Source organism: Apis dorsata, unplaced genomic scaffold (genome assembly GCF_000469605.1).
Source record: "Apis dorsata unplaced genomic scaffold, Apis dorsata 1.3 scaffold_87, whole genome shotgun sequence".
Taxonomy (NCBI): domain Eukaryota; kingdom Metazoa; phylum Arthropoda; class Insecta; order Hymenoptera; family Apidae; genus Apis; species Apis dorsata.
Genome location: NW_006263385.1, coordinates 190,147 through 201,529, shown reverse-complemented (window position 1 = coordinate 201,529; position 11,383 = coordinate 190,147). Strand labels below are relative to the sequence as shown.

The 11,383-nt window shown below is 34.9% G+C and overlaps 2 protein-coding genes across 4 annotated transcripts in view; both read left to right on the top strand.

The window, feature by feature from the left end:
• Nucleotides 1-9,187, top strand: part of LOC102680883 — a 30,368-nt gene extending 21,181 nt beyond the window's left edge. The window contains exons 3-9 of the mRNA XM_006611325.1: nt 3,644-4,074; nt 4,596-5,142; nt 5,255-5,498; nt 5,585-5,853; nt 5,952-7,733; nt 7,924-8,381; nt 8,543-9,187. Coding sequence (XP_006611388.1) covers nt 3,644-4,074; nt 4,596-5,142; nt 5,255-5,498; nt 5,585-5,853; nt 5,952-7,733; nt 7,924-8,381; nt 8,543-8,701 — 3,890 coding nt within the window. The 3' untranslated portion in view covers nt 8,702-9,187. The remainder of the gene's footprint in view (nt 1-3,643; nt 4,075-4,595; nt 5,143-5,254; nt 5,499-5,584; nt 5,854-5,951; nt 7,734-7,923; nt 8,382-8,542) is intronic.
• A 571-nt stretch (nt 9,188-9,758) lies between these two features.
• LOC102680204 (protein kinase C) overlaps nt 9,759-11,383 on the top strand; it is a 6,321-nt gene continuing 4,696 nt past the window's right edge. For 2 of the 3 annotated variants that reach the window (XM_031508454.1, XM_031508453.1), the window contains exon 1: nt 9,759-10,998. In XM_031508454.1, coding sequence (XP_031364314.1) covers nt 10,669-10,998 — 330 coding nt within the window. In that variant the 5' untranslated portion in view covers nt 9,759-10,668. The remainder of the gene's footprint in view (nt 10,999-11,383) is intronic. The other variant, XM_031508452.1, reaches the window with a different exon arrangement.

The window sequence follows — 11,383 nt, the reverse complement described above, 5'->3', positions numbered from 1 at the left end:
TTTTTTTTTTTTTTTTTTTTTTTTTTTTTTTTTATTAATAAATTGAAAGTTACGCTCAAAGGAGCGTTCATCTGCGAAAGATAAATCTCTCGAGAAAAATTTTTAAACGTTTCAAATGTGTATTTTATATGTACTTTTATTTTTTTAATTAAAAAATGATAAAAATTTCTTTAGATTTTCTAATTTCAAATTTTTATGAACCATCAGATTGTACAATTTAAATGAAAGAAAGATTAGAGAAAAGATGTAGAATAAATATTTGATAAAAATTTGTAATTGCGATATTAAAAAAATAAATTCGCAAATTGATGTTAGACATTAATATGTTTAAAATATTTGCAACCAGATGACTTTTGAAAGGGAATGTACATTTCCTCTTCGCCGCTTCCATACTGTGTGCGTTTCTTCTTTTTCTCTGTGTCTTTGACATTCTCTCCATCTCTATCTTTTCTTCATCTTTCACGTGTCCTTAGGGATTCTTGACATACTTTTATTCTTCACTTGTTGTTTTGTAGGTTTTATAAAAATTGGACGAATGAATTGATTGATCAAAGAGATGATGCAGTTGATTGATAACATATATATCGTGTTATTTCCTGAAACGAATTAACTGGATTAATAAGTTACACGTTAAATATTTTATTTTGGAACTGTTTATTGGTACAATAATGTTAAAACATTTAATATAATTTAGAAATTAAATATAAAATATTTATATATATTATTTTTATTTTTATTCTTATTATTATTATTATTATTATTATTATTATTATATTCTCTTATTTTCTATTTACAGAGTATCTAAATATAGAAAAATTCTGAATCTATGTGAGTCTATTAATCGATTGCAAGTATCGAAGTAGAACATAGAAATCTTTCATCGAATTGAAAATATTAAAATATTCAAATTAGATTCGATTTTACAAATACCAAATGGTATATAACACGAGATTCGATCGCAAGAATGTTGTAATATAACGAAACTCGCGTATTGCGAACTAGGATTAACGAAATGGTTATAATAGAACGGGACGAAGAGAAAGAGGACTGTGGCCAACGAACCGGAAATTCGGGTAATCGGATGTGCTATGGGTTTCACTAAACTTTTATGAAATCTTTAACGTGTGAAAACGTGGCGCAGATACAGAGAGTCAAAATAAAAAGCATCGATTAACGTGCGATGTATGCTTTTTTTCATAGAATGTGTACGCCAAACGCATGTGATCATTTTTCTTTGCCAGAATCAAAATTTTTCTTTTCTTTTTTGATTAGACGATGAAATAGACACTGAAGTCGTATAAATGATCGATGAATCAATTTTTAATTTTATATTTTGACACTATTGAATATATTTCTTCGAGAAACATATGATTCGTTCTTAACTTTAGAAGTTTCAATTTAAAAATTATTTAGAAGTAATTCAATAATTCATCATCGACTCTTTTGTTTTTTATATACTTGTCAAATCTTACACAATAAAATAGTTTAAAACTATTTTAAAAACTTATCGCTCTTTCAACTGTTGCTCACAGTTTCAACTTCAAACGCTTCAAACTTAAATGTTGTAAAACCAAACTTTTAAAACCGGGCAATCTTACTTACTCTCTCAAAGATTTAACAACTATCGACCCCGTTTACTCGACACAACTTCCAAGATGTTCCACGACTATCTGTAAAAGGATCGTGGCTGTCGCGGAAGCATGTCCAACGTTTATACTCGAGTTCTCAGACGAGTTAGTAAGAAAAAGATCGTGTGACCGGAGGCTGTGCTTTTAACCTATTAAGTAACCAAGCGATGAAACTATTTCACGACAGTAGTATAGTATTGGAATGGATTTCATTAAGAGTGGAGTTCATTAAAATATATTAAATATTGTAAAAAAAGAAATATATTTTTCAATGGTCTGAAATCATTTTCAATAGCAAGAAATAACAACGAACAATTTGCTTAAATAATTCTGAATTTATGATATTTATTTTTTAAAGTATTTAAATAAATGCAATAATCTCATTAAATACTTTAAATTAAACAAGTATGTGCAAATTATCTAAATATTGTCTTAAGTTTGATTCATCAAACACATTTGAAAAATCAATAATTTCTAATTTTCATTCTACAAACATTTTTAAAATTAAATTGTTTTTCATTGTTCCAAATTTTTTAAAAAAAATTTCAAGTATTTCAAATTGAAATTAGAATAAAAAAATTAAGCAATAATTATTATTTTCAAAAATATTTATATACAACTTATTTCGTTTACAAATAATAAGATTAATCTTTCGAAGTTTCCGTTGCATTCAAATTTCGCGGTCATGTTATATCCTCGTTCCTTTTTACCTATCAAGTGTTCCACCTACGGTGTGACGGGTAACGTCCCCTCGAGCGGTTGGAGAAGCAACTGGAAACGTGCTCGTAGCATGTAAGGCGAGTAAAGTGTGGCAGTAGGATGCGAGGAACCGTTACCTCGAGTCCGGCTATTTTTATTATTATTATTATTATCGTCGTGCTACACTTCGGCTCGAGAACGAAAGCGGCGCGCCGTGAGAGACCCGTACGCGAGATCGCCACCGATATTCTGACCTATAAAGTCTCGTTGGTACATAACACGGATGACGACGAATCCGCGTTGGTTGATCCGCCAAATGTTCGTTCCGTCACGCTCAAATAAATTCGTGTCAAGGTGTGCCACTTCTTTACACCTCTTCTTTGCATCGGTTCGTAGACATTCCGGAATATTATTTTTTCTTTTCTTAAAAAAAAATCTTTCAAAAAAAATTTTGAGGAACGATAATTGATTGTTTATCTTGAAATGATTAACCTTTCGAACAGATATTTGTCCTTAATAATAATTTATTGGATATATTGGATATATCTACTATAGATTATCGTATATATATTTCAAAAGTGACATAATTAAAATACATGTTTTTTTTAAGAGGTTAATTTTTCTTTTCTTTTCATCTCTTTTCATTTTATAATTAATGAGTAAAAGGGATATGAAAATTTATTTATAATAGATATATAATAAAAGAGATTATTGAATAATGGAAAATAGAGATGTGAATCGATAAAGATATCGTTATTAATAAACCGATGAACAGATCTTTCGATCCGTGTTTTATTCATTCTTCAAATATTCTCGAGAGAAGATTTTAATAAGTAATTGGTTTAAATTGATCTCAGTGGAGGATTTCCTTTTATTTACTTTGATTTGCTATAATTAATTAATGGAAAAGGTACATGGAAAAATTTATTTATTTTTCAAATATGAGATATTAAATAATACTTAGAATGTAATTTTTAATTCTAGAAATATTGTATATCAATTATTGATATCAAAACTGATATCAATAAATCAATGAATAAATCTTATATTTACATACTTATATCTATTTCTCCATGAATTTATTTATCTGTTCATTTTTGTATCAATATATATCGATATAAAATAACATTAATTTTATTATTATTATTAAAACAAATAAAATACAACAGATGTATAAATGTAACAAACTTTGATTTTTTTTTCAAAGAATAAAATATATATTATTTTCTTTTTGCTTTATATATTAAAGCAATATGTATGTCATTTTTTATTACTTTCACATCGAAAAGCAATCTTTTATATTCTTTTTATTACAGAACCATCACTGAAGGCAGTAGGTCGATGCCCAGCCTTCGAGGAGCAAAATGTATGTCCGGCAAGGGCACCAACTTGTGAAAATGACTTCCAGTGTCAGTCAGCGGGTGAACGTTGCTGCAAGACAGCTTGCGGAACAAAATGCGTCAACGGTGAGTTGACAGGATGTGAACAGCTGGCGCAGGCAGCCGTGAGAAGATCTCGTGCTCTTGGTCCACATGGACCCGCGCAATTTATACCAAAGTGCAACAACGAGACAGGCGAATTTGAGAGAATACAATGCGACCCACGGGAAAAGCAATGCTGGTGCGTGGACGAGATCGGCGTAGAGATCCCGGGCACCAGGGGAAACTCTATGGACGTGATCGATTGCGACAATCCTCGAGAATGTCCCGCGCATACCTGTCGAATGTTATGCGTATTGGGCTTTGAGGTTAGTTTTTAAAATAAATTTCGAAATAATTGAAGTGACTTTTAATCTTTTTGATAAAAAAGATCTTTCCCTTGGCTAATTATCATTTTATAAAGATCTTTTATAAATGAAAATATTCGGAATTATTGTAGAATTCTTCTTATTTAATAGATATATATGGTTTTAAAGAAAAAAGTTGATATAAGAATTTGCATTAAAAGTAAAAAAAACAACTTTATCTTCGTATACTTTTTTATATTTTGTTCCAGTCTTAAATTGCTTATAATTTATAAATAAATTCCTTTCGATTTGCACAATTTTTATTTTAATCTTCAAAGATGTTCCGCAAATATATTAACACTCTGTATATGAAAAGTAAGCCTTCAATCTACAACATGATAAATATCAATATTATCAAAATTAAGTATTTCTTCTATTATAACCTTCTTCTAGAGCCATTCATGCCATTCTTTCTGTAAAATCTATACGCTCTTGAGCACAGATAATTTGATTCGATTCATTAATCATTCCCTTGAGTACAGATCGAACCGAAAACTGGCTGCCCTAAATGCGAGTGCCGGGATCCTTGTCGCGGGATCACCTGTCCAGGAACCAGTCAAACGTGCGTGTTGATCGATGCAACGTGTGCCCGTCCACCGTGTCCGCCAATTCCCAGTTGTCGCAAAGCAAAGTCATTGTCCACGATATGTCCGGCTGGGGAACCGTTACAGATCACAGATTCACCCAGGCCATTTCTCTGCGGCGATGAACCGGGTAAACCGAGTTGTCCGCCAATGTATAGCTGCCTGGTTGAGCCGAAGCAGGAGTACGGTGTCTGTTGTCCATCGAACATTAATTTGAAGAGGCCTGGAACGTGCCCGTTAGAGGAGGCTGCGATATGCGGTAACACGTGTCAACACGACTTGGAGTGCCCTGGTCCTGAGAAATGTTGCAAGAGCGAGAAATGCGGCGGTGGTGTTTGTTCTGTGCCGCAAGGATTGAGTGCTTGCCACAGAGATCGGGTATTGGTGGAGATGCTAAGTATCTCTGAGAGGCAGGGACGTGGATATGTTCCTCAATGCTCTGAAGGTAAGATCTTAAGATAAGATTAATTGAATAATGATATTTGATGGATTATTATAATTTAAATTTTCTTCTTCGCTTCTTTTTGTATTGGATAATATTTTTTTCAATATTTTAGATGGAGGATACGAGAGTAGACAATGCTCGAGGAACGGTTTGGTTTGCTGGTGCGTGGATAACAATGGTCGAAAAATATCCGGTACCATGGGGCCCGCCAATAAAGTAGATTGCAAATCCGTAATGAAAGGGAGGTCCCTTCCGGCTTCCTGCGTTTCGCAACAGTGCGCTCAGGTGTGCCAGTATGGATTCAAAACAGATGCTTCCGGGTGTCCGACTTGCGAATGTGACAATCCTTGCGAAGGGTAGATGTATAATCATATATTTCTTTAAATATAATGTTTTAAATAATAAATTCATATAATTTCAATTTGTTATTTTTCTTTTCTAGTTTTCCATGTCCAATAGGTGAACAATGCGTTTTGCATCGTGAAGACGGATGTCCGGATTTTCTCTGCCCAACCAGACCGGAATGTAAACCGAAGAAAGCTTACCAAAGTCCTTGTGTTTATGGAACTCCTTTAATCGATGATGAACGGAACGCAGTAACCTGTTCTAAGAATGACACATGTCCTCAAGGCTATAAATGCATCGTTGTACCGGAAGCTGGGCAATCAGTATGTTGCATGACGTCAGCCAATTCAACAAAAACGCAAACTAGTAAGATGTTCTTTAAACCAAAAAAAAAAAAAAATTTTAATATTAGAGAGATCAAAAAAAATGAAACATAAATCATCAATATTATTAAATTATTTCAGTGTGTGAATATTTGAGGGAATTCAACGAACGTATGGAAGGAACCAGAGAGGATATGTCTCTGGCAATTCCACCGCCTCAATGCGAAAAAGATGGCAGTTACAAGCCTTTGCAATGCCACAACGGTACTTGTTCCTGCGTGAATGATCGCGGTGTTGTTCTAAAAAGCAGCGTGAATCGTAGCAGCGATTGCAAAGAGATAAAAGATCTTCTCAAGTTGTGCGGATCTCTGTCCTGTGACTTGGCATGTCCTTACGGTTTCGAGGTGGATGCGACAGGTTGCGAACAATGTCGTTGTCACGATCCTTGCAAAGACGTCTCATGTAGTCCACACGAAATTTGCACGATAGTCGACGTGAATTGCGGATTAGGACAACACTGTCCAGCGGTTCCAGCCTGTCTGGCTACCAAACCGGGCCAGTGTCCGTATTTAGTACCAAGTTCATCAAGTTGCGAGCTACAATGTAGCAATGATCAAGAATGTTCAGCTACAGAAAAATGTTGTTCTACGGGTTGTGGAACACAATGTGTAGCTCCTGTGATGGCTACCGCTTGTCAACATGCACGTGCAGTAGCGGAACACGCCGCCAGAGAATCCGGAGAGCCAGCCAGAAGAATTTACATTCCCAGATGTGACACCAACGGAGCATTTGAACCAGTTCAATGCCATAATGGGATGTGCTGGTGTGTGGATAAGGAGGGCAGAGAGGCGGCAGGTACTCGTGTTCTCGAGGGAATAGTGCCAAAGTGTAACACGCCGCTCAGATGTCCGGAAATTGATTGCAAATTGGACTGTTCCGATGGATACGAATTGGATCCCGATAGCGGTTGTCCAACATGTTCCTGTCGAGACCCCTGCAAAAGTGTGACTTGTCGGGGTGAAAATGAAGCTTGCAGGATGGTTGAAGTAGCTTGTAGCGTACCACCATGTCCCCCTGTACCAGTCTGTTTACCAAAAAAGGATAATCCATGTCCGAATGGATCTCCTCTGTTAGATCAAAATAGTTCTCCAGCAATTTGTGGGCCACACGGTCAACACTGTCCTTCCACGCACAAGTGTGAATTGTCTCCTTTGGACGAATACGCTGTATGCTGTCCAAAACCTCGCGAGGTTTGTTTCGAACCACCGCGAAAAGTATCGTGTAATTTAGGAATGGGTTTGAACGAGACCGAGAGATGGTACTTTGATCCGGAACGTAATGAATGCAGGATAAAAACTGAATGTACATTGGGTCATAATGATTTCTCTAGCCGTTTAGTATGCGACACCGTATGTCCTGTATTGTCGCAATGCGAACGACTTAGAGAGAAGAATTTAAAAACCTCTCAAAGATTAAAGCAACCGACATTTTTACCCAGATGTGATTCCGAGAATGGCATGTGGGAGCCTGTACAGTGTTTGGAACATGTCGGTGTTTGCTGGTGTGTTAACGGAAAGGGTCAGCCAATGAAAGGTTCGCTTACTAGAGCACCTGAACCGAAGTGTAACTTTAGGCAGGCGAGACGAGGAGGTAGGGGGCCGATAATTCAAGAAATCGACCGTGAAATTCAGGCATTCATGGAGAATGCTCTAATTAACTTGGAAACCGACGAGAAGCAAATTGGGAAAGTATTGGGTACGAGATGTCAGGCGATGAAGGATAAAGGTCATGTCCCGGCAATTTGCGATCGTCAGGGTAGGTTTGAGCCGATGCAATGTGCTGGTGATACATGTTGGTGTGTTGATGAAGCGGGTAATCAACTCATAGGATCAGAGCCTTTCCTGAAAGGAACGAATATTTGCTGTAAGATATGATATCTTTTTTATCTTTTGTATTGATTTATTATTTTTTTATCAATCTAAACAATTCAATATAAAATAATATGGTAATTCTAATTCTATAAATAATAATAATTCAATAAAGTAATTGAAAAATAAAATGAAAATAAAATAAAATAAAAATATATATATATATTTTTTTTTTCTAAATATAGTACCAACTCCAGTAGAAGCTGTCGAAATTACTCTACGTTTCCCCGGTCGATTTCTTGCCGATGATGAAACAACGCTTATCAGACAAACGGAGGATCTTCTTCGTGATTTAGGCGCTAGAATAAAAAACGATGTACGGGTGGAAATCAATCAAGACTCAGCTATACTAAGTTTCGAAGTAATAGGTCCAAATAAAGTAGATGTGGCATTTCATTTGGAAGAATTAACCAGAATACAGAAGCTCTCTATGTTGGGATCATTTGCGGATGCAACTACTTCTCGTTTCACACATAGATCGCCCCCAATGGCTATGCAAAGTAGAATTGTAGCATTGGAACAACGGGAAATTCTCACGGAAGTAGAAACACCTGTTTATCAAACAGCCACTCTTGTCTTAGCAGCAGGAAGTGCTTTTATAATTAGCAGTTTGCTCATTTTATTAATGTTATACCGTAAAAAGGTATATTCTAAATTTTAATTAAATATAAAGTTATTATTTTATTTTTTATTTTTTTATTAAAAAAAATTTTTTTTCTTAAAATAAATAAAATTTAATAAAAAAATTTGTATTAAATTAATAAAAAATTAATAAAACCAATGAAAAATAATTGTTTATTTCAGATAAAAATGAAAGATCCATCTAAAACATTAGCCGCAGATCAACACTTTCTTGCGTATCAGCAACCAGTGTATGTAATATCGAGTATAGAGCAGGAAGAGAAGAAGAAGGATATTACCGAAGTGCAAGAGAGTACGTCGGATGTGGTCGTCGGCACATAGAACAGATTAAGAATTAAATGCGTAGATCATTGTTATCCGCGAATATAGTCATGATCGAAATTACGTCTACGTAATTCTTTTCATATTTCGATGAAATATTTATTCTTTAAATACAAGATGCATTACAATTGTTAGAATCGATGGTCGACCGAATAGATTGATATTTCCTTCATTGTGGATATCACATAATTGATCCGCGATATAGGATATAACATGTAATTGCGATTTTTATAAGGGAACTAAAAAAGAAAGAGATTCGGTCTGCTGTCGAGGAACAATAGTTCTTATTTAGAACAATTTAATTTTTTCGCGGATCTCTGTTTCGTCTCGAACGTATCAGAGTTACTAACGCAAAAATGTCCTAGCCTGAAGAAGAAATGCAAGGATATCGTTGTGTTATATGTATATCATGGGTGTAAATATTAGACTCATATTGTGTGTTCGTTTATTTATATAGCTCAATAAAGATCGAAAATTCCTTTATTCGTCAGTGTTATTAATATATTTAAATCGTTACAGCATATGTGAGACCAACCCAATCAAAAATTACAAATTTATATTCCTAAATCTCCACTTTCTAACTTGATATATAAATTTATGAAATGATTCTTTAATTTTGTGATGATATTCTATGATAATAAAAAGTAAGCGATTTTTGTTTTTTTGATCAATAAATTTTGATTAAAAGAATACGATTTTTAAATAGTTTTGAATCTTTCAATAAACACTGGAATCTGTAAGTAGAAGTGTGCTTTTCTTAGCCAGACATCCGCCAATCAGATGGCTACGTATCATTCTGGTATTTCTACTTATTCCACAAATTCATGCAATTTAATTTTAGAATATTAATAAATAATATAATTTATAAACAAAAAATTACATATTCATCTATTTTTATTTACGCAACACATATCATATTAATATAAAAGAATGCCGAAGAATCTATAATGAATCGAATGTAGTTCATAAACGGTTCAGATCGTGCGGGTGAAAACGCAGCCTGAGCTTTCGACGGAAACGCACGAAATATTCCGAAAGGTATTCGAGGCCGAGATCGAGTCTCCCTTTAGACGAAGCGCGGAGTGACCAATCGAGCGGTTCGGGTCGGTGGGCTGTCTAGGGACGGTAAATGATTGCTTATCCGTGATAAATCATTTTTTTCATAAATTGTGGTACAAAATTTTTTGTGGTGCAAATTGTGTTCAGAACTGTTCAGTGTACGAAAAGGAAAAATACGAAGAATAAGATTCAAGAAAAGAAGAGGAGCTTAATGGCTCTTAAGAAATCAGAAATACAAGGACAGACTTTGCACTCGCGAACGGGGCGTCTCGCAATAAGCAGCATTGCCTGTCGTTTGCTAATCCTGTATCTACCTCCTTTATGTCTCGGTTTTGACAAACTCCTGTTGCTGCCATCGCCAATTCTGCATCTGTTTCTGTGGCTGTTATGTGTGAACGTGAAGAGATCCGAGTGTTTATAACTGTACGGTGCTGGTGGCGGTGACGAAGGGAAAGGGAAAGGGAGGAGGAGAAAGAGAAGGGGAAGAAATTTGGAAGCAAGATAAAGAAAGAAAGAAAGAAGGAGAAAGAGAAATAGTGAAGAGAGTGTGCGTGCGAGTGAGAGGGAAAGGAAAGTCAAAGGCTCGGACGGAATATTTGAAGCGGTGCGCCACACATATCTACGGAAGATCGTATTTATCGCGGGAATATATTTGTGAAATTATTTCAGAGATTTTGATACAGTATATATATCGAACCTTCCTGCGATCGTTTCTTACCGTTAACTCATTATTAATCACAACAGTGATTCGGTGATCTACTTAACTCGGGTAATTGACTCGATTTTGGATAACCTGATCGCACAATTTGAAGTGTCAGTTTGTCGACAGGCGTGACAGCCCGTCGACTGTCTCGTCCGTCCGCTGTCCTCTTTTTCTTAATAATATTGTGTGGTGCATTTAATTCGCGATGTTCACGGGGACAGTGAAAATTGAAATATGCGAGGCAGTTGGACTAAGGGCGACGGACAAGCAACGCAAGTTTTGGCAAGATGAACCTATACTTGATCCTTACGTTCAATTGGATGTCGATGAAAATCATCTTGATCGTTCATCCACTAAACCAAAAACCTTTGATCCAGTATGGAACGAGTGTTTCACCCATGAAGTTCAGGATGCGGTGAACCTCGGACTCACTGTCTTCCACGATGCGGCATTACCGCCAGATTATTTCGTCGCAAATTGTAGTATTCCTTTCGAGGAACTTGTCAGCAGGAATGATAAGACTGCAGATCTTTGGGTTGGTTTTGAACAATTATTCTAGTTTTTATATACATTAATACATTATGTTTATTAAATTCTTCACCAGAGTTACAAAATATAAATTATTTCTTATTTTCTTATTTTAATTTTTATATTTATACATGTATGTTTCTATATTTCAATTCCTAATTTCTGTTTAGTTGTAATTAATCAATTCATATTAATTTTATATTGATATAATTATTATTGATATGTGTAGTAGAAAAGCAACATGTAATCTATATATATATATATATATATATATATATATATATAGATAGATATATATAATTTTTTTATGACATTATAGTACAATTCAAAGTAGTCTGATAAGATTATGTCAACAGAAACCAAGAAAGATAGATGATAAATATTTCTTAGAT